This window comes from Lithobates pipiens, unplaced genomic scaffold, assembly GCF_037356315.1.
Source record: "Lithobates pipiens isolate NorthernLeopardFrog02 unplaced genomic scaffold, aLitPip1_a1.2 Scaffold_18, whole genome shotgun sequence".
Taxonomy (NCBI): domain Eukaryota; kingdom Metazoa; phylum Chordata; class Amphibia; order Anura; family Ranidae; genus Lithobates; species Lithobates pipiens.
The window spans coordinates 332,143,881-332,167,165 of NW_027507758.1; the positions used below are offsets into that span (position 1 = coordinate 332,143,881).

At 42.7% G+C, this 23,285-nt stretch overlaps 2 protein-coding genes across 2 annotated transcripts in view; both read right to left on the bottom strand.

Moving 5' to 3' along the window:
- Window positions 1-23,285, bottom strand: part of BCKDHB (branched chain keto acid dehydrogenase E1 subunit beta) — a 283,203-nt gene that overhangs the window by 181,448 nt on the left and 78,470 nt on the right. Inside the window, 1 exon segment of the mRNA XM_077487334.1 lies at window positions 9,764-9,897. Within this exon segment, the coding sequence (XP_077343460.1) occupies window positions 9,764-9,897 (134 nt within the window).
- Window positions 1,278-5,552, bottom strand: LOC143988068 (uncharacterized). The gene is made up of 2 exons (XM_077487333.1): window positions 1,654-5,552; window positions 1,278-1,441 (listed from the first exon to the last, which is right to left on the bottom strand). Exon 1 carries the CDS (start codon window positions 3,955-3,957, stop codon window positions 1,657-1,659), a length of 2,301 nt encoding a protein of 766 aa, XP_077343459.1. The 5' UTR covers window positions 3,958-5,552; the 3' UTR covers window positions 1,278-1,441; window positions 1,654-1,656.

Sequence of the window (23,285 nt, forward strand, 5' to 3'; positions counted from 1 at the left end):
AAAAGCACAAGCAAAGGAACAACTTTGATAGTTCACAGCTGACCCTGTTATTGGATCTCTCCCAATATACCCTGGCTGAGCTGGTTACACGTTATACAATTTTCTTGTACAATTTTCTGTCAGCTTTACCAAAACCAATATGAGGTCCCATCTAAACATGTGTAGCTAGCTTAAAGAGGAGGGCCGGTTTTGAAAAAATAAAATTTTAAAAGTCAGCAGCTGCAAACACTGTAGCTGCTGACTTTTAATAGGCACACTTAACTGTCCAGGGCAGCCGCGATGTCGGCCGCCCAAGGCTGACCCATCCCTTGGTCTCGGGTCCCGGCGCCGCCATTTTGCGTAAGGGAAACAGGCAGTGGAGCCTTGCGGCTTCACTGCCCGTTTCCTACTGCGCATGCGCGAGTCGCGCAGCGCTTTGTGAATGGGGCGCGCTGTGTTCTGGGACACACAGTTCCCAGAACACAGCGCGACCCATTACCCAGAAGACGCAGCACGGAGGAGAGAAGATAGAAGATCTCCACGGAGGAGGAAGAGGCAGATTAGGATGATGTGCCTAGCAACAGGCATTTCTGGTAAGTAAAAAAAAATAAAAAAAAAATTCATTTTTTTTCATGATTTTTTTCTAATTTTTAATGTATTTTCTTTTTTCAGGGTGGCCCTCCACTTTAAGGGACGTGTTCACTGTCTGCTCCTGGCCATTCAAAAGCAAACATCCCCCATCACGGGGGGCTGTCCAACTGGTCTGGGCATCTCAGCTACTGTGGGCATTCCCTCCACTAAGTGGAAGCCATGGACTGATACACCACCACTCCATGCATTCGCTGTGGGTTCCTTTGCTGGCACTGGACAGAAAATGGTGGGCTTAGCAGTGACTGGAGCCAATTGGCAGCACTTCCTGCTTACATATTCTGTCAGGAGCAGCCGTCACCTGTCAGAATACAATAGCCAGCAGCAGAAGACTTTGTTTTTAGTGTAGCTGGGTCTTGTTGAACCAGCTGGTCTTGAACTAGAGAAACCCCAGTTATGTCTGCCCAGCTTGATAACTATGAGCAATGCATTCATGGCAATTTGCATGAAAAAAAAAAAACCTCCACACTACTTTGAATTGGCTTAATAAGCATGTTTTTTTTTTTATGTTAATGCTCTACTCATGAATCATTTTGAGCCTTGAGGGGAATGATTTTTGCTTTTATTAACCATATGTCTGATCATAATTAGAAAAGAAAATATAATGTAAGCATTAGAGAAAATTATATAATAGATCGCTGTAATAAGCAGAAAAATTAGAGTTACGCTTACCGGTAACGTCTTTTCCAGTAGTCTTTCAGGACAGCCACTATGAGAGATAGACTCCTCCTCTTCCTCTGGAAACACTGCGCCAGCCCATAAATTCTTACTTCCCCTGCCGGACCTCAGTTATATCGAGAATACCTCCGGCCAGCTGGGGAGACACAAGAACACATTAATAACATATTTATCAAGTACTATTATCTTGCTGCGCTCTGGTCTTTGTAAGACTCCCCCCCAATTTTCGGGTGGGAACTAGGGCTGTCCTGAAAGACTACTGGAAAAGACGTTACCGGTAAGCGTAACTCTAATTTTCCCTAATCGTCTTTCAGGACAGCCACTATGAGAGGATAAGCGAGCACTTACCAGTTAGGGTGGGACTACAGCTTGCAAAACCTTCCGCCCGAAGGTTTGCTCACCTGCCGACACCAGATCCACTCTGTAGTGTTTAACAAAGGTGGAATAGCTGGACCATGTTGCTGCTTTGCAGATCTGTTCTGGCGTAGCTCCTGCTCTTTCTGCTTGGGAGGCTGCCATAGCTCTAGTGGAGTGTGCTTTAATACCCACTGGGATTTCTTTCCCTGCTGCTGAATAAGCCTGCTCAATGGCTACTCTGAGCCACCTAGCAATAGTGCGCCGGGACGCTTTACAACCTTTCCTGGCCCCGGAAAACAACACAAATAAGGAATCTGACCTTCTGAATGCCTTGGTCAGTTCCAGATAGTGTAGGATACATCTCCTAACATCTAAATAATGAAATCTTAATTCCTTCTCACCGGAGGGATTGGGACAAAAAGAGGGCAAAACAATTTCCTGGCTTCTATGAAAGCTGGATGCCACTTTCGGCAAAAAGGCTGGATCGGTCTTTAAAACTATCCGATCCGGAAGAATAACACAAAAAGGAGCCCTGACTGATAAGGCCTCCATCTCACTGACCCTCCTGGCCGTTGTTACTGCTACCAGGAATACTGTCTTCAGAGTAAGCTCTCTCAGAAAACACTCCTTCAAAGGTTCGAAGGGGGGTCCAGTTAAACTCTGCAAAACTAAAGATAAATCCCATCTGGGAAAAGACAGACCCTGGACCGGTCTCTGTCTGGACAGGGCCCTAAAGAATCTGACTACCCATGGATTGGTAGCCAAATGATCCTCCAGAAAAACACTAAGGGCTGATACTTGACCTCTAAGGGTACTGATGGATAACCCCTTATCTGCCCCACGTTGTAAAAATTCCAACACTGCGGAGGAGCTTCGTACAGAGAAAGAGCTCTCTGCGCACCACTTGTTGAAACGTAACCAGACCCTTTCATAGATCTGGCGAGTTTCCTTCTTCCTACTGTCCAGAAGGGTAGAAACTAGTTTCTCTGAGAATCCTTTAGATCTTAACAAACCCTCCTCAGTAGCCAGGCCGCTAACTTCCACTGGTGTACCTGTGGGCATAGGACTGGCCCCTGAGAGAGGAGATCGTCCCGAAGTGGCAAGAGCAGGGGAGGTTCTATCGCCAACCGTTTTAGTACTGAGAACCATGCTCTCTTTGGCCAATGTGGAGCCACCAGAATCAGAGATGTGTTTTCCATCTGAAACTTCCTCAGAACTGCTGGCAACAACACTGGAGGTGGGAAGGCATAGCAAGTTCCGAAATGCCAATCCTGGCTCAAGGCATCCACCCCTAGAGCTCCCTCTCCCCTTTTTAGGGAGAAAAAACAGGGGGTTTTTGCATTGTCTTTGGACGCGAACAGGTCCACCTCCGGAGACCCCAATCTCTTTACTATGAGATTGAAGACCTCCTGGTTGAGAACCCAATCGCCCTCCCTCAGCTTCTTTCGGCTGAGAAAATCTGCTACTACGTTTTTCTCTCCCCTCAGGAAAACGGCTGAGAGCGAAAGGGTGTAGGTCTCGGCCCAGGACAGAATCTCTGTTGCTAAAGACAACAGGGTTCCGCTTCTGGTGCCACCCTGTTTGTTCAGATAGGCCACTACGGACGAATTGTCCGACCTCACCTGAATGTGGTGACCCTGAAGCTCCTTTTTGAAGAATCTGAGGGCTAGTCCCACTGCCCTCAATTCTTTCCAATTGGACGATCGAGTCAACTCGTCGTCTTCCCAAGTGCCCTGGGCTAGACGGGAACCCAGATGTGCCCCCCAACCTTTTCCACTTGCATCTGTGGTTACTACCCGAGAAACCGGGATGAGCCACAGACGACCCTGCGACAGATTTGTCACTTTCCTCCACCACCAGAGGGATCTTTTTACCTGGAGGGGAATATGTACCAGGGTGTCTAGGGCCTCCTGACTGTGGTCCCACACCCCTAGGATGAAGGTTTGTAGGGGACGAAAGTGTAGCCCTGCCCACTGTACTGCTGGAAGGGTGGATGTAAGGAGACCTAGTACTGACATCAGAACCCTTATGGAAACCAGCTGGTTGTTTTGAAGAGAGGCCACCGCACTGTCCAGTTTTTGTACCTTTTCTTTTGGCAGAAAAACTCTCAACAGTGTTGAGTCCAACAGAAAACCTAGATAGGAGATCTGTTGTGAGGGGATCAGGCTGGATTTTTCCAAGTTCAGAAGCCACCCCAGGTCTGTAAGGACCCTTTTGGTTAGATTGAGATCCTTGACCAACTGAGCTGGGGATGCTGCAAACAGAAGCAGGTCGTCCAGGTAGGCAATTACACATACCCCCTGGAGCCGAAGAAAGGCCATGGCTTCTGCCAGGACCTTGGTAAAAATGCAGGGTGCAGAGGATAGCCCGAATGGCAGGGCCTGAAACTGAAAATGTATTGTTTCCCCGCCCAGATCTATGGCAAGGCGTAGAAACTTCTGCGAGGCCTCCGCTATAGGGATGTGCAAATACGCGTCCCTTAGGTCCAGAGACACCATGAAACAGTTGTGGGGCAGGAGCGCTTTTACTGAAAAGATCGATTCCATGCGGAATCTCTTGTATGTCACTGAAGCGTTTAGAGGCTTTAAGTTCAGAATCAGCCTGAACTTCCCTGAGGGTTTTTTTACTATGAAGACGTGAGAATAAAACCCCCTTCCCTCTTCTGCTCTCGGGACCTTGCGAATAACATCCTGATTCTCTAACTCCCTCAGAGCTTCCAGCAAGGCCTCGGCCTTTACCATGCACCTGGGTAGATGCGTGACAAGGAGCCTTTGAGGGGGTGGTCTTAGGAATTCTAAGAGGTACCCCCTTCTTATTACCCCTAAAATAAATTGATTGGGGGATATTGCTTCCCACTGTGGAAGAAAGGCCCCCAGTCTTCCTCCCACTGTAGTTGGACTGTCACTGGGTTTTACTGGGCTGGATAGGAGGGCGAAAAATCGCCCCTCCTCTGCCCCTGCCTTTTTGGGGCCAGGTTTTCTTTTTTGTCTCTGGTTTAGAGGTTTCCCTACGCCCCTGCGGACGAAACCCCTTCTTTGTTGGTACAGGGATTTTTCGTTTGAGAGGAAAGGACTTTTTCCTGTCCGCTGTCCGGTCTAGAACCGTCTCTAGCCCTGGGCCAAAAAGGAGGTCCCCCGTGAGGGGAATCCCACAAAGTTTTATCTTGGAGGCATTATCCCCTGGCCATGTTTTTAGCCAGAGGGCCCTTCTGGCCGAATTGGCTAGAGCCGCCGTTCTGCCCGACATGCGGACGGACTCAGCAGAGGCATCTGCTATGTAAGAGATCCCTCGCAGCATAGTAGGGAAGGAAGACAGAATGGTTTCCTTATCTGTACCTGCCTCAATATGTTGTTGGATCTGTGAGAGCCAGTGCTCTAAATTGCGAGCCACAACTGTAACTGCCATTTCAGGCTTAAGATTGCCAATGGCCGAGTCCCACGTCTTTTTAAGCAGAGAGTCAATCCTTTTATCCATGACATCTGCCAACGCCCCCATGTCTTCAAACGCCAAGTCTGTGTGTCTGGAGACCTGGGAGAAAGCGGCATCCAACTTGGGACTTTTATTCCAAAGGCATGCCGGGTCCTCTGAAAATGGGAACCTTCTTTTGAGGGATCTGGATAAAAAGGGTTTTCTCTCCGGATCCTGCCACTCCTTTTTAACTGTTTCCATTAACACATCGTGTACTGGAAACACCCTTCTCTTTGGCTCCCCCAAACCAGAATACATTTGGTCATGCAGGGTAAGGGGCTTTTTATCCGTCTGGATACCGAGGGTTGTATAAATTGCCTTTAAGAGGTCCTCTACCTCATCAAGGGATAACTTATATCTGGAGGCTTTCCTGGACCCATCCTGGTCCCCCTCGGAACCCTCCTCGGAATCAGAAGAGGAACTGTCTGGAAGTTCCCCATCTGTCCCTGAAGGGCCTGCAACCTCTGTCCCCCCTACACTAGGGGGTTGGACCGGGGCAGAACTCTGTGCTAGAGGTGGGGTTGTATCCTGGGGAGATGGACCCGTGGGAAGCTGGAATTTTTCAAAAAGGAACCTAAAAGAAGAGAAGGTGGACGAGAGCTCTTTAACTGAAGCTGCTAGTCCCGACTCCTGTTCAGATTCCCTTTCCCTAACAAGGGAGTCAATACAGCCTTTGCACAACACCTTGGTCCAAGATTCCCCTAAAATGTCCCTACAGGAGGCACACTTCCTTCTAGAGCTATGCGTAGACCTAGTCTTTTCCGCAGCTTTCTAAAAGAAAGGAAAAAGAAAAAACAGAAAAAACAGAGTCAATCAAAAGCTCTGGATACAACCCTGGGAGTGCACTAGACCCTTTTTATAAAACGAAGGGATCTGCGCCTCCCCTCCCCCCTGGCCACCCAGGGGGTCTGCCCCCCCACCCATGATAGAACCATACATTGGGGTGGGGGGATCCTAGATAGAGAGAACCCCTCCCCAGGGCGCTCTTACCTTAGGAATGCTGGAGACAGTCGGTCGTTTGAGCCTCGGCTTCCGACATGACTGCAGGTGGCTGCTTAACACCGAGTTCCACGCTGCCTGCGCGCGTTCTGAACTCATCTCCAGCTGGTGCCCGGCCCTCCTATCAGCTCCACGACCCGGAACCGGAAGTCGATCGAGGTCAAGCCTTCGTTTTCCGCCGGATACGACGTCGCCCGTCGTTCGGCCCGCTCGGTTCAAAAAAGGAGGCGGACTGTACCCCCGTACAGGGAAATCATCCGAACGGCTTGCCAGCTGCGTCCCTGTAGACGCGATAGGAGTCCCCCACGACCTGAAGCCGCGCTCGACTCGGAAGGGGTGGCAGTACCTGGTGAAGGTAAGTAAACCGTTCGTCCCGTCCGACACGCGGACGTTGGTTGTGAACGGTTTGAACCCGGCTTTTTTAAAAACGAAGCCCCTGCTTCTATCCACCGGGCTCTTTAACGTCAAAATGGCCACAGCCTCCCCGACTGATCGGCCTAGTTCCTTGCACAGTGTCTCCCCGCCGGAGGAAACACTAATAACTGAGGTCCGGCAGGGGAAGTAAGAATTTATGGGCTGGCGCAGTGTTTCCAGAGGAAGAGGAGGAGTCTATCTCTCATAGTGGCTGTCCTGAAAGACGATTAGGGAAACACAAAATAATGAAAGTCTGAACAAAATACCAAAATGTCATATGTACTTTAAAGTCCCTTTCTGGGCAAAGTGTAGTCTTTGTCAAGCAGGCCATTAATGACATGCGCACCCAAAGAAGGACCATACCTCATGTAAACAATAGGTATGAGAAGACTCAAACTGCAGTGTTACATGACTATGGCTTTAAAGTTGAACTTTAATTAGAACATTCCTGCACGATAGCTATACCTGCAAAAGAAGCCAGCCTGAAATTATGTAAAACATTAGAAATAATTGTATATACAATACTACACTGTCTCAGCCTGATCTGCACATGCTCAGTTGCTCTCCACTTTTAGGCACTATCAAATTTGTAAAGGTCGATCTTACCGACAGCCCTAAAGCGGAATAAAACCCTCCTATACTTTACAGCCAAGGAAGCTGCTTTAGTAATCTCACTCATGTAGCTGGATGCCACGAACCCAGAAGACTGGGTGAAGATGGAAGCCCTGTCAGCGGTAACAGCGGGCTGCTGGAGGGCTTAGTTTTAGGGCAAGTCTCGCATAATGTGCTAGTATTATGACATTGCCTTGCAGGGGAATTTTTTATTTTTGCTTTCTTTTAAGCTGCAGTTTACTACCGCTTTAATAAAGCCATGATGTGGAGCTCTAAGATCTTTTCATTGCCTTCTCACAAAAAGGCCATTATTGACAGATGTTAAGGGGTTCAATCACACCAATTTGCTATGGTAGTACAGGTTACATGCTTTGCTGCAGTGCTATTCACTATAAATATCACCCCAATGTACCGGTGCACTGTACTGCCCAAACATGCTGTAGGTGTGATTTTGGTCTGTTGGGCTGTATTGATAGCCAAAACACATGCTTTAATGCAACATGTGTTGAGGTATGTGTTAAACTCTGAGCTGGTGTATATGGGCCCTAATAATCAAGGTAAAAAAATGTACACACAACTGGATGAACAACAGCAGAATAGTACATGAATTAAAAATACATATATAAATACACACACAATGCATTCATAAAGTATTCAGACCACCTTCACTTTTCTTTTTTTTATTGTGTTATGTTACACTCTGATAATAGAGTTTAAATTCATTTATCTAATCTACACTCAGTGCGCATTATGATGAAGTGAAAATTAAATTTTAGAAATGTTTGCAAATGCATGAAAAAAAAAAGGAAAAACTGAAATATCACATTGGCATAAGTATTTAGACCCTTTGCAACAAAAATTTGAAAGTTAGCTCAGATGCCTCCCATTTCTCTTGATTGTTGCAGAGAAGTTTCTACACCTTGGCTGGAGTCCATCTGTGATAAATTAAATTGATTGGCCATAATTTGGAAAGACACGCCTTTTTATAAAAAAGGCCTCACAGCCGACAATGCAAACTATATAAGAGGAAAAGCCATGGAGGTAAAAAGGAACTGCCTGCAGAGCTCAGAGTTTGGATTATTATTGCAAAGCACAGATATGGGGAAGACTACCCAAAAAAGAAAGAAAAAGAAGTAGAAGTAGAAGTAGAAGTAGGAGAAGGAGAAGGAGAAGTAGAAGTAGGAGAAGGAGAAGGAGGAGAAGGAGAAGGAGAAGAAGGAGAAGTAGAAGTAGAAGGAGAAGATGCTGCACTGAAGGTTCCCAAGAGCACAATGGCCTCCATAACTCTCAAGGAGAAGTTAGGCAAAACCAGGACTCCTCAAAAAGGTGGTCACCAGATCAAACTGAGCAATCGTGAGAGAAGGGCCTTAGTAAGAGGTGAGAACCCCATGGTTATTCTGAGCTCATGAGATCCTCTGTGGAGATGGGACAAAGTTCCAAAAAAACAACCATCACTGTAGCCCTCCATGGATCTGGGCTTTATGGCAGATGGAAGCCTCTCTCTGCAAAACACATGAAAGCCCACGTATAGTTTGCAAAAAGTGCCTGAAGGACTCTCAGACTGAGGAACAAGATTCTCTGGTATGATGAAACCAAGGTTGAACGGTTTGGCCCCAATTTTTAACATTATGTCTGGAGAAAACCAGGCACTGTTTTTCAGCAGCAGGGACTGGGAGACTGGCCTGGGTTGAGATATCCACAATGAAAACCTTTTCCACAACACTCTGGACCTCAGACTGGACATTGGCCTTTCAACATGACAACTATCATAAGCAAACAGCCAAGACAATACAGAAGTGGCTTAAGGACAACTCTGTGAATGTCCTAGAGTGGCCAAGCCAGAGCCCTGGCTTAAACATCTCTGGAGAGACCTGAAAATGGCTGTCCACCGACAGTCCATCCAACCTAACCAAGTTTGAGAGGATTCACAAACAAGAATGACAGAAAATCCCCCAATCCAGGTGTGCAAAGCTTGTCGGGTCACACCCAAAAAGACTCAGGGCCTTAATTGCTGCCAAAAGGTGCTTCAACAGAGTACAGAGTCTGATTACCCAAGTACGTGTGATATTTCAGTTTTAATTTTTAATAAATTTACAGACATTTCTAAAATTCTGTTTTCACTTTTTCATTATGGGGTACTGAATGTAGAATAATGAGGACAAAAATGTATTTAATTTAAACAACTGCAGTATCAGGCTGCAACATAACAAAATTAGAAAAAAGTGAAAGGGGTATAAATACATTATGAATGAGATCAGATGAAAAAAATAAAAAATAAAAATGAACAACATTTTATATTATATATATGTAATCTATTTATTTTTTTAACCTATATTTAGAAATGGGAAAAAAAAAAAAACACAAGATATAAAAATATAGACTCAGTTTATGTTAAAGAAAAGCTCCCCAAATATTTAGAGGGGCAGTTTCGAACAGCATTTTGGAATCCTACTCCCTTTCTCACAGGTTTACTATAGTACACAAATCTATCATCATAAATGCATGAAACAATGGAATTTAGATTAGTAAAAATTTGGGTTTTCCTTTTTGACTTTGTGTATTCAATAAGACATACCAGTTTTGTACTTTATAAACTAGATGAACAAACCTGATCGAATGCTGGAAATATGTAGTCTGCAAACTGGATCTCAGCAATGGAGGTAGCGCCAGAAACTGCAACTCCGATGCCAAATCCAACAATTCCCTGTTCACACAAGGGAGTGTTGAAAACTCTGTCTTTACCTGGAAAACAAATTCAGTAACTGACATACTGCTTGTTAAAGTGATCTGTTATACAATCTATTTAGAATTGAACTCAAACATGAATCACTGCCGGCAGAAGGAAACCTAACTTTGACAGAGTACACAAAGAATTAAGAGGAGAAAGAATGTGTCAGTTATTACCAGGCTTTGTAAATAGTGAAGTGCTGGGGCAGACTGCCACATTCTATTATGCAGGACTTTGCAGCTCTTTGTATCAGGAAAGCAGGTTATTAGTCCCATAAGCCAAACAGGTCTGGTATGCTTAGTATTTCATAAACCCAGACACACAACCAAGCGGAAATCCTCAAAGCTAAACTGTATGTGCCATCTTTCAGTACCAAAGTCTGAGCGAAACAGCATATACAGTATACAGTCACAATAAATTCACCTTTTACCAGCAATGGGAAAATTTACGCAAAAAAAAAAAAAAAAAAAAAAAAAAAAAAAAAAAAAAAGACAAAACTAAAATTGAAAAAACAAACATAACCACCACCACTTCTTGCTCCTGCAGTGAATGAAGGAAGATAACACTAATCTTAATGAAGAAACATTTTCCAAAAATGAAATATAAATGCTTGGATAAGCTGTGCACCCCTGTCCATGCAAAAAGTTAGCCCTGCAGATATCTAAAGATTTTTGTATTTTGTCTATACATCCAACCAACTTCTGATATCAATGGCCAGATCTAGTGCAAAGCTATGCAGAGAATTTTTTTTTCTTTTTTGGAACTGTGCACAGGCAATTGTCAGATAAAGCAACGCAGTGCTGTATTGCAAAAAATGGCCTGGTCATTAAGGGGGCAAATCTTCCTGTCCTTAAGTGGTTAAATAAGCGCTTTTTTATTCTTGGACATACAAACGTTTAAATCATTTTATAATAAATCCTAGAACTTGCTGATTTACACTATGAGGAGTTTCTGTGTTCCTTTTTGATACATCGCTTCTCATTGAGAGATACAGCTTGCCTCTTTGGTTTACCATTGTTGAAACAAACATGTCATCTCAAGACATAGCCGCAACAAAAATCAAGGGATCATCTTCCATTGTGGTCAGGAAAGAGTGGTGTGGAAGCTCCCCTTTTTGCTGTGGTTACACCTCCTGCCCGGTTGACTCATTTGGGTGTAAGCCTTATGGAGTCCACTAGTTCTCATAAGTCTCTACCATACTGCTGGTGGATCTTTTTCACACGAGATCATTGTTGCCGACATTGGGACTTCATTCCCCTCCCTTGGACTATGCATAAGAACATTGTTCTTGTCTTTGGCATTTCAGCAATGAATTCAGATTTATGCACATATGTGATGTACCCATTTGAATTTTCCTGCTTGCTCTCTTTAGACTTAATTCATTCAACAATCTTTTCCATCATCTTTTGGATATATATCACCTTTTCTTTAAACCACTTAAGAACAGGAGAGGGTGTGCTTAGCTGAGAAATCCCCTACTGAAGACTCCTGGGATGTATAACAATTTTCCTAGGCATTGAAACCAGGAAGTAACTAAAAAGCAAAAGAAAAAAAAAAAAAAAAAAAAAACAAGTTTAAACACAAGTAAATAAGATATACTTTCCTATCTCATTACTAATGCTAGCAACATAAGGATTAAAAAATAGTCAATGTTGAGTGAGAACGTGAAGTTCAGCTTTAATGCACAGAATGCATTAGGATAAAAAACCTTTTGCCTTTAGAACCACTGTAATCCCTATAGGCCTCATGTACAATAGCAGCTCCTAAACTTGAGTACACAGGCTTTTTGCAGAGTTAAGGTGAGCTTCAACCTCCCTCTCCTGAGCACAGAACAATGGAGTTCAGGATAGGAACATTTTGACCGCCCCGGCCATGGGAAACTGCAAGATGCAGCAAAAGATTTTACATATACACCAATATATATTACATATATATATATATATATATATATAAAAAAAACATACATACAGGAGGCGTCTTAAAGCGTTCATTACCAACCAAGGATTATGTACGCATTTGTTTTGGTTTCTTTGTATGTATGGATTGCAGCTCCAGGTCTCCCTCTTCTTGTGCTCTGTCACAGACGCATCAAAAATGAGAACTGATGGCTTCTTTTTAACCACTTCCATACCAGGCCATAGTAATAGGATGCAAGCAGAAACATCTCCTCCCTCCAGGTGGACGTCATATGACGTCCTTTGATTCTAGTCACTCCTGCAGGCCCTGGGGGCCTGCAGCGTGGTAAAGAGGTGTGTCACTCGGGACGCAGCCCATGCCGGATGAGGGTAAAGAGCCAATAAAAATGTACAGTGTTGCATGTCTGAGTAATTGTCAAAGTGTGAGAGCGCTGAAATCTGAAATTAGTCTGGCCCGGAAGAGGGTATAGTGCCCTGTATTGAAGTGGTTAACAAGGGGATACCCCTTTTGCTCATTAGGAACAGCATCTGCTTCATTTTATGTGTGTAAAAATGGCACAAGCATTATGCAATGTTATTTCCCCCATTGTAACTTTTTCTCCATTCAGAGTAGAGAAAAAAAAATATATAAATAAAAAAGGTACTGGGGCAAGTCTTACAAAATAATTACTGTGATAGACAATCATTCGTTTGAGACCCTGACTTGTCAATGACAACTCATTCTCCATGCTGGGAGTGGGCTATGGAGCACACTTCCAGCACAAACACAGGAGCACATATACACAACGCTTCAGAAGCCCTTCAAAACCTTCAAACCCATTGCAGGGCTACAAGCTCTACACTGGTCTTAATGACATCAGAAGGCATCTGACCACTGAAACACAGGGAGAAAAGGCTGCTGGGAACAGTCTTAGAGCCCGGAGGGTCAAAGGATTGGGTAAGTAACACTGCTCTGAGATCACAGAGCTGCTCTAGGCTCTGAAAAGATCCATATGGTCAGGATCCACCCAGAATCCTTGATCGGCACCTGGCTTAGCCTCTCAGCGATCCCCCTGAGAGCCTGCGCTAGCACTCCTGCCCCTTCCACAGTCCAGGGCTCCAGTGAGCACTGGAGGTGAAAGCAAAAAGCCGATACCATCACGGCTCTCTGCTCAGAGTGGAGGGGAGTAACTGAGTGATCAGTGGGTTGTCTGATTGCTCAATTCTCACTACAGAGCTGGCGGGGGACAGATACAGCATTGGATTGGTGCCGCATCCACCTAGGAAAGTATAAAGGCTTGTTTTTTTTTTTTGGAAAGCCAAGTATTCTCTTAGATATGTTGCTCTAAAAAAGGTATTCAGCATGAAATGCCTGTCTTTAAATGCCTTGTATTCTGGAGAAAAAAAAAAAAGTCAGGCTTATACTACAATACGTAAGCTACAGGGACCTCTAAAAAGTAGGGGTCAAGCCTTTTCAGTCACGGTCTACTGTTCATTATATAAAAGCATAGTTAAAAAAAAAAAAATTAAAAGAGTGCTTCCATGGTCAAAGTTAATATATTAATTTTCATATTGTATTTCAATTACTTAAAGCCAACTCCTATTAGTCTGAATAATCTTGAAGTTTGTAAACTCACTTCGTGAATATCTCCACACATTTACTTTCTTGAATTCTGTGACATGTATTCACTATGCCCCAAGAATATGCACTGCATGTCTTGTTTATATTCCCCTTGCACATGTTCCTGAAAACAGGGCACATTAGTGGGTGCTGCCGCAACTACCAGCTGGTTACTGGAAACATCACAGTTAAATGCACATATCTGCCAGCACGCCGGGATCTTGAAATTTCTTCCAAAGATTTTTATTGCAGAAAGATCACATCAAGATAAAGTGCAGCGTTTTGGAGCCTCGCAGGACCCTTTCCTCAGGAGTCCTATGAGGCTTTTGAAACATTGCCACCTCTCTTCCGATGTGATCTTTCCTCAATAAAAACCTTTGGACAACATTTCAAGATCTGGCATGCTGGCAAATGCGTGTATTTGTATGCACTGCATGTGTCACATTTCAGAGCCTGCCCTGAACTACAGAGAAATGGAGGAGGAGTTGTTTCAGGAGGCAGAAGCACTACACCATGACTCCTTGCAGGCAGCATGGTACCATGGGTTATGTAGTCCTTAAAAATTAAACAGCGGAGAAGCTGCAAAACATGCGGGGAATTCAGGAAGTTGTGGAAAGAGATGACTAGCAGGTGGGCAGGACTCACAACATGAAAGGAAAATTTCCAAGTAAGCTTATATTGGACTGACAAACATAACTATTGTTTGTACTGTTATTTCAACGGTGAGCTATTAAAATGAAAGTGTATGCTGTGACCAAACATATAAAACCCTCCTCTTCAGAGAAGCCTTATCCTACCCACATCTAACAACTGTATTTTTATTTTGTCCATCTAATCATCCCCCACAGCTACTACTCTTTGTTCCACTTGACCATTCCTTCTAGATTGTAAGCTCCAACGAGCAGGGCCCTCCGATCCTTCTTGTATTGAATTTTATTATAATTGTAGCGTCTTTCCCAAAGTTGTAAAGTGCTGTGCAAACTGTTGGCGCTATATAAATCCTGTATAATAATAATAAAACAATTGTAAGTTTCGAGTAAAGGTAAGAGTCTGCACACTAACACACACAGGTTTGTTTAAAGCTCGACTGTACAAGCTGAGGAAATTTCTTCAAAGCTATCCCACCCCATCAAAGCCAAAGGGAACCACATCTCTAGACCAGATGTATACGTGCCTAAATCAGCCAGTCCGCAGCTCTCTTCACGTTCTCTAGCTGAAATATTCTTCAATAGTAAGAAGAGCCGACATGTCTAAACTTGAGGTGTCATTTACTGGTACATTAGAGTGACAATAAAACAATGCTGATGCGTTTCAGCAATAGCCTTAAATCGTAGTCTAAATCTTTTTTCCCTTGGTTATGCCGCCATAGACCATTTCCAGTCCTCTGAGGCCATCTGTCAGTATAGAAGAGACAAAAGGAACCACCCTATAGAAGTTTATGTAGTTCCACTGCCCAATCATGGCAAGGGGAAAGAAGGTTTCCACAAGCCACAGATGTATGGTTTAGGTAAAATGGACATCCTTCATCTCAGGGGGTGATAGGAAAACTTTAATAGTATCTTCTTTAAAAGTAGTTTTCATTATCCCCAAGAATCTCACCAACTAGCCCACATGTCATTTCATATTTTTCTTTAAGAATAAAAATCCAACGTGGCAGCAACATACTGAGGAGTTAAAGAAACTGCCACAAGATCAGAATAAGCTCACCATACTGCTGAGTCATGACAAGGAAATGCTGTGGTAGTTTACGTGCCCACACCTCAAGGTTTCATTTTCTGGAACCCAGCATCAAGACGACTTCTTGTACTTCGATAAATGAAAATTAAAAACACACTCCCACCTTATTTACCAGAAAAAAAAAAAAAAAAAAGACAAACTTGTGAAAGGCTGACCCTTATTAAGTTTTTCCTGCTTACATGATTTACAGGCAGCTCCAAATGAAAGCACATTATTATACTGGAGGCTTGTAAGAATTTCCTAGCGTCAACTGTTATCCTTCCCAATATTCTAAAAGCAGAACATGTAGGAGGCTTGATTGCCGTATTTGTTCTTTTAGTACATTACTAAAAAGTCACCTTGCTCTCATGTTACAAAATAACTTTGCATTCACAACTAATTAAAATCACTATTAAGAAAACATTACATGAATTTAAAGCAGCATTAGACCTAAAACCAAACATTTTATATATATTGCAGCTTACCAATTAGATGTAGTGGCTGCATTCATTTTTTTGGCTTTTTCCTTCTATTTTAACCTGGTGATCTAGCCAGTAACACACCTCTTGTATTAGAGTGCCTCCACTCTGGATGAAGGAGTACAGGGGACACCTTTGGACAGCAGCATTGTCAGTCTGGGGAAGGGGAACGTTAGAAGTGCTACCAGATTTAGATACGTTAAACTGAAGCCAAATTCCAGTTCACACTTTAAAAGCAGTTAGAACAACAGTTTTTGTTCCTTTTGGAATAAAGGTGTCAGAACATTGTAAGCCTAAAAAAATAAAAACCCACCACAAATAATGCAGCTACCACATCCAAGCATTAGTAAGCTGCAATACCACTTTAACCACTTCCCGCCCAGCTAATAGCAGAATGGCTGGAAAGTGGTTCAGTTATCCTGACTGGGCGTCGTATGGTGTCCAGCACAATAAGCAGTCGGTGGTATGGTGTGTCAGTCTGACACAACGTATCTCTGATCTAGGTAAAGAGCCTCCGACGGAGGCTCTTTACCACTTGATCAGCTGTGTCCAATCACAGAGTAAACAGCAAAAGTCATGCATCAGCCTTTTCTCTACTCGCGCTGACAGATGCAGAGGCTGCTCCCCTGACAGGGGGGTTTGCACTGATTATCAGTGCAGCCCCTCTGGAGGATGCCCACCCAGGACCATCAGGGATGCCCTCCCATGGCCACCAGGGATGCCAATCATTGCCCATTAGGGATGGCACTCTGTGCCCATCAGAGATGCCTGCCAGTGCCTCTTATCAGTGCCGCCCACCAGTGCCACCTATGAGTGCTACCTATCAGTGCCCATCAGTGCCGCCCATCAATGCTGTCTCATCAGCGCCCATCAGTGAAACAGAAAACGTACTTATTTACAAAGTTTTGTAACAGAAACCAATGAAAAAATTTTTTTTTTATTTGTAGCACAAAAAAAATACCCTCAGTTGTGATCAAATACCACCAAAAGAGAGCTCTATTTGTGGGGGGGAAAAAAAAAAAATTTGTTTGGGTACAGCACCACATGACCGCCCAATTTTCATTCAAAATGTGAGCTCTGAAAGCTGAAAATTGGTCTGGGCAGGAAGGTGTATAAGTGTCCTGTATTGAAGTGGTTAGGCAAAAAGCCAACTATTGCATAAGTAATTTACATTCTAAAAAGCAAAAAAGCGTGCAGAGGTAATCTGCTTTCTCCTACAATAAATACGTTAGGCACACGAATGGTAATTGTAGTCCAAACTATATGGCAACATACTGCCTAAATGGTTGTTTGCTTGTATTTATAAATGTGGGAGGGACGTCAAGCTTAGTTGAAGGTAAGACCAATGTGAATTGTCTGCATTATCCATAAAGCTGTAATGAGCTTTCTGGCTGTATATTAATGAAATGAATAGGGCTTTAGGGTAAACGCTAATATCTCTAAATTGGCAAAACACAGACATAGCTACATACATAACTTTATCCAAAGTGACTGGAGACTGTTCTGTTCCTGGTGGAAGCCAACAAACAATACAGGCGATACTCGAAAAATTTGAATATTATGCAAAAGTTCATTTCACTAATGCAACTTAAAAGGTGAAACTAATATAGGAGATATAATAATATAATAGTGAGATATAATATAATCTAATATAGGACTCATTACATGCAAAACAAGATAGTTCAAGCCGTGATTTGTCATAATTGTGAAGATTATAGCTTACATCTCATGAAAACCCCAAATCCACAATCTCATAAAATTTGAATATTACATGCAAATCAAAAAAACAAGGATTGTACATAGAACAATATCGGACCTCTGAAAAGTACAAGCATGCATATGTACTAAGTACTTGGTTTGGGCCCCTTTTGCAGCAATTACTACTTCAATGCAGCATGGCATGGAAGCCATCAGCCTGTGGCACTGCTGAGGTGTTATGGAAGACCAGGATGCTTTAATAGCAGCTTTCAGCTTTTCTGCATTGTTCGGTCTCATGCCTCATCTTTCTCTTGGCAATGCCCCATAGATTCTCTATGGGGTTTAGGTCAGGCGAGTTTGCTGGCCAATAAAGCACTGTAATCCCACGGTTATTGAACCAGGTTTTGGTGCTTTTGGCAGTGTGGGCAGGTGCCAAGTCCTGCTGGAAAATTAAGTCAGCTTCCCCATAGAGCTTGTCTGTGGAAGGAAGCATGAAGTGCTCCAAATTCTCCTGCTAGACAGCTGCATTGACCCTGGACTTAAAGCAAAGTGGACCAACACCAGCATTTGGCTCCCCAAATCAAACACTGTGGAAACTTCACACTGGACCTAAAGCATCTTGCAGTGTGTGCCTCTCCATTCTTCCTCCATACTCTGAGTCATTGGTTTCCAAATGAGATGCAAAATTTGCTCTCATCAGAAAAAAGGACTTTGGACCACTGAGCAACAAACCAGGTATGTTTTTCTTTAGCCCAGGTAAGACGCTTCTGATGTTTGTTGTTCAGGAGTGGCTTGACAAGAGGAATTACGACATCTGAAGGCCATGTCCAGGATCTGTCTGTGTATGGTGGCTCTTGATGCACCGACTCCAGCCTCAGTTCACTTCTTGTGAAAGTCCCCAACGCTTTTGAATGGCCTTTTTCTGACAATCCTCTCCAGGCTGTGGTCATCCTTGCTGCTTGTGCACCCTTTTCTTCCACACTTTTCCTTTCACATAACTTTATATTAATCTGCTTTGATACAGCACTTTGGGAACATCCAAGTTCTTTTGCAATTATCTTTTGAGGTTTTCCCTCCTTATGGAGGGTGTCAATAATGGTTTTCTGCATAACTGTCAGGTCATCAGTCTTTCCCATGATAGTGATTCCTACTGAACAAGACAGAGACCATTTAAAGCCTCAGGATCCCTTTGCAGGCGTTATGGCTTAACCAGTTCCCGACCAGCGCACGCCGATGTACGTCGGCAGAATACCACGGGGCAGGCAAATGGGCGTACCTGTACGTCCCTTTAAATTTGCCGCCCTGCCATCGCACCGCCGGCATGTGCTGGTCAGGACCCCCGCGAGTCCGGTCGCGGGTCGCGCAGACTCGATCGCCACGGGCATACCCATGATCGTCTCACGGGGCGGCTGGACAGAGAGATGCCGTTGTAAACAGCATCTTCCCGTTCTGCCTAGCAACTAGTGACGCTGATCTCTGCTCCATGTGATTGGTGCAGAGATCAGTGTTCACTAAATTTAAGCCCAGCCCCCAACAGTTAGTAACACTCCCCTAGGAACACTTAACCCCTACACTGCCACCCACTGGTTAACCCCTTCACTGCCAGTGTCATTTACACAGGAATCACTGCATTTATATAGCAGTGATTGCTGTATAAACGACAATGGTCCCAAAAATGTGTCAAAAATGTCCGTCATAATGTCGCAGTCACAATAAAAATTGCTGATTGCCACCATTACTAGTAAAAAAAAAAACCACATTAATAAAAATGCCATAAAACTATCCCCTATTTTGTAAACGCTATAACTTTAGCACAAACCAATCGCTTATTGCGATTTTTTTACCAAAAATATGTAGAAGAATATGTATCGGCCTAAACTGAGGGAAAAAAATAGTTTTTTATATATATTTTTGGGGGAAGTTCATTATAACAAAAATTAAAAAATAATGCGTTTTTTAAAAAATTGTCGGTCTATTTTTGTTTATAGCGCAAAAAATAAAAACCGCAGGGGTGATCAAATACCACCAAAAGAAAGCACTATTTGTGGGGGAAAAAAAAAGGATGTCAATTTTGTTTGGGAGCCACGTCGCGTGACCATGCAATTGTCAGTTAAAGTGACGCAGTGCCGAATCGCAAAAAGTGGTCTGGTCTTTGGCCAGCAAAATGGTCTGGGCTGAAGTTTTTAATTAGCTGATTAGAGTGGAACGTTTTGAGCCTAGAATATTGCACCTTTCCACAATAGTCAAATTTTCTGATTGTGGATTTGGGGTTTTCATGAGCTGTAAGCCATAATCACCACAATTATGACAATTCACAGCTTCAACTATTTTGCTTTGCATGTAATGAGTATCTCACATTTTAAGTTGCATTAGTGAAATAAATGAACTTTTGCACGATAATCAAATTTTTCGAGTATCACCTATATATCAGTTATGCTTTGCCTAGATGTGCTTTAACTAAAAAGTGCCATAAAAAAGTATTTGATCCATCTGCAATTTGCAATGTAAAGCCACACGTGTCACCAAGTGCTTCCAAAAGCTTAGACTTCCATCAGTCCACAATAAGGTAGGCAGTTTACAAATAAAGAAATATGCTGCCATTGCTACCTTTACAAGAAGTTGACCTCCTATAACATCAGTGCAAAGGTAAGTAATATAAACCTGCAACGGGAGAAAACATTTTTTGCAGCACCAGCAAAGGATATCAAGGCCTTTACTGTACTGCGTCTGTGTTCTTGAGTCTACCATAAGAAAAACTCTGAACAAATGTGGGACCCAGGGGAAGTTTCCATAAGGAAAACTACATGTCTGTTTTTTGTTTTTTTATCTGGAGGTATCAAGTCTGTGTCCTGTACATATAAAAAGATACAGAAATTGCTGACCCCCTTAAGTTTGCTGAGGAACACTTGGATATTCAAGAGCCCTCCTAGATAAATATTCTATAGAAAGACTGCACAAAAGTTTAATTTGTTTCATATATTCAATTTTCAGAAGATAAAAGAAAAACTGAATAGCGCAAAAAATAATAATAAAGTCCCAAGGAGAATCACTTGTAGGATGGCTGCTCACACACATATACATACACACACACACACACACACACACACATCTATACACACACCTACACAGCCCTCCCGTTTCCCCTTATAGTTTGAGAAAGGAACGTTGTAGAGCTTCTACTGATGCCATCATGTCCGACGTCCCTTTCGATTCTATTGCAGCGTGAATATGGCCCTCGCTGGTGGATGCTGTTCAAGCCTTATATCTCGCCTTACCTGTTTGTCTCCCGCACAACAGTTGCTTCCTGGTTCCATCTGCCAGCATTTTGCCCACTTTCCATGCTAGTGACTAAAGACTGTCTTTTTAACGAGCAAAAATAATTCTGTTCGGCCGCATTTCCAGTATAAATCACCTTTATTTCAGCAAGTCCATAAAAACATTGTCCAAAATTGCTCTTCTTACTTATTGGAAAGATGGATGGGGCCAGCACCTGGTCTGTGTGTTACTGAAGGTTGAAATGGGAGACTGGCCTAGAGCGGTGTACACACACACACACACACACACACACACACACACACACACCTATCCTTCCTTTAACTCTTGTGAGTGAATTTTTAACCCTTTTTTAAATGGTTTTTAATAAACTGATACACTTAGATGGTGGCACCTTTCAAATTTTAGAAGATGGCTATATTCTTTCAATTTTTTTCTATTTGAAGTTCAAATTTTGGAAGATAGCAATATTCTTTCTAGTTTATGCCATTCTATTAAAAATTTGAGTTTAAGAATTACAAATCTGAAAGATGGCTATATTCTTTCAATTTTGTCCTATTCCATTCGAAAATTCGAATTTCAGAAGACCGCTATATTCTTTCAATATTCTTTCAATATTTTTCTATTTAAAATTTGAATTTCGGAAGAAAGCTATATTCTATTTGAATTTCAAAAATTCAAGATCCCCCAAGGGCATCACCGCTGGGAGCTGAGGTGGTGTGGGCGGCCTGCGGATCAACAAGGACAGCATCCGTGGAGGGCAAGTGTCCAGGAAGTGAGACTGGTCATAAGTGACCATAAGTGGCAAAACATCGAGAGGGACTGTGTAAAAAAGGCATAAATATAATGTGCAATATATCCTATACTTGGACAGGGCAGGTTGGACCAAGAGAGTAGGTAAGAATTCACACCTGAAAGGTGCCAATAAAAAGAATAATGAGAGCTAGATTACCAAATTGTCTGGTGCTAGAATAGAGACCTAGAATCTAGAATTGTGAAAAAAAGTCAAAAACAACAGATGGGACCACCAAGGTAGATGAGCCGTCCAAGAATGAAGCCTAAAAGGGCACAGCCGCCACCCCTGCCCACCGCCATGTAAGCGAGCATAGGAGGGGGGAGGCTCCACCAACTGGGTGGGCAAGTCACTTGAGATTTGCGCCAAAACTTCCTCCCATTAGCCGCTAGATGTGAAGATGATGTTGGAGAGGCGGCACCGTAGTGACGCCGCACCTCCAGCACAAGGGACGCAACGATGTGTGGTGCAAGGGAATCCACCCACAAAAGGTGGGAGGGGAGGAGGAAAGTCTGCAGCCCAGCTCACGGAAGAGATGGGAGCCAGAGGCTCTCGTGACCAGATCATACATACATACACACATACATACATACACATACACACACACACACACACACACACACACACACACACACACATATATATATATATATATTCTAGGTACATCTGTGAGTATCTCAGAGAGTGGGGGGGGTTATACTAGCTTAATCTCTATCTTAAAAAAAAAAAAAAAAAAAAAAATATTAACTCCCCCTTTTTCTTGACAGGGTCAGACCTCACAAAAATTCAGTTCATCAGTACATCCCAGACTCCATTCACGTGCATGCTCCTGAAGAGTAGATCTACGAAACACGTAGGACTGTTATATGCCATGTCTTAATCCATATTATGTTTTATCAGACTATGCTCAGTATTGTGTGATTAACTTTGTGTAATCATGTGGCTCCTTGCCTCCATTGTATGTACATATGTATTTACATTAACTATATGACATGATCACCATTATGCATCATATTATCTATATACACTAATAAATCTATATTTTTATACCCAAGTGCTTCATTTAAAGTCCCACATTACCGTCCCCTCCCCTTTTAACTAGATATGGATGGAGGCACAAGACTTTACCAGGTCACCGCCTCATATAAAGTGCCACCTTGCTTTTTGCTTCTTGCCTTCTTTTCCTTTGTAAGATGGCTAAATTCTATTTTATACTATTAAAAATTTGAGTTATATTCAATTTTTTTTCTATACATTTAATTTTCTATTCTATTTTTTATTAAGCAGCCCAAGTAGGAATTGTCCTCTTATTTTACTTTTATACCTTACTGTATTTATTGCAATAGGTTTTCATTTCTAATTCGAATACACATTTTCAAATTAGAATAAATTTGTTTCATTAGAATTTATTTCAGATTCATTAAAATGAATTACTATTGTGATTCGGAAATTCAGAGACATCTGAATATCCAAATTGCGAAAAACTTCATCTGAATTTTGATGTCTAAATACCATCAGTAAAGCCTTGTCGCAGCTACGATCCATTGTATCATAATGGCATGGCATTGTGTTGCTGCTTCAAGGCTTGACAATTTGCAGTAACTGTGTTACCAAAATGTCAGACTATGTTACATGACAAGGATCCTGCCAAAGTCTAAGCACGAACTTCAATCCTATGAAAATGTTGTGGAGCCTTTTAAGAAAAAACACCCAAATAATATGCATAACTGAAGTGTCTTTTCTGAAATACAAAGAAAGGAATGAAAATGCCTTTTATATCTCCTAAGCTTTGTGCCGGTCTGGTCAATAGTTACACTTCTTGTTAAGGTATAATCTTTAAAAATAAGCTTTTTCCATCAATAACTTTGCTTAACCTTAAAGACTATCTAAACCAAAAATAATATTTACGGCATAGAACACGTACGTT

Excerpts from the sequence above, each read along its gene's own strand:
- LOC143988068 (XM_077487333.1), bottom strand. The coding sequence starts at position 3,957 with ATGTGTAATTGCCTACCTGGACGACCTGCTTCTGTTTGCAGCATCCCC.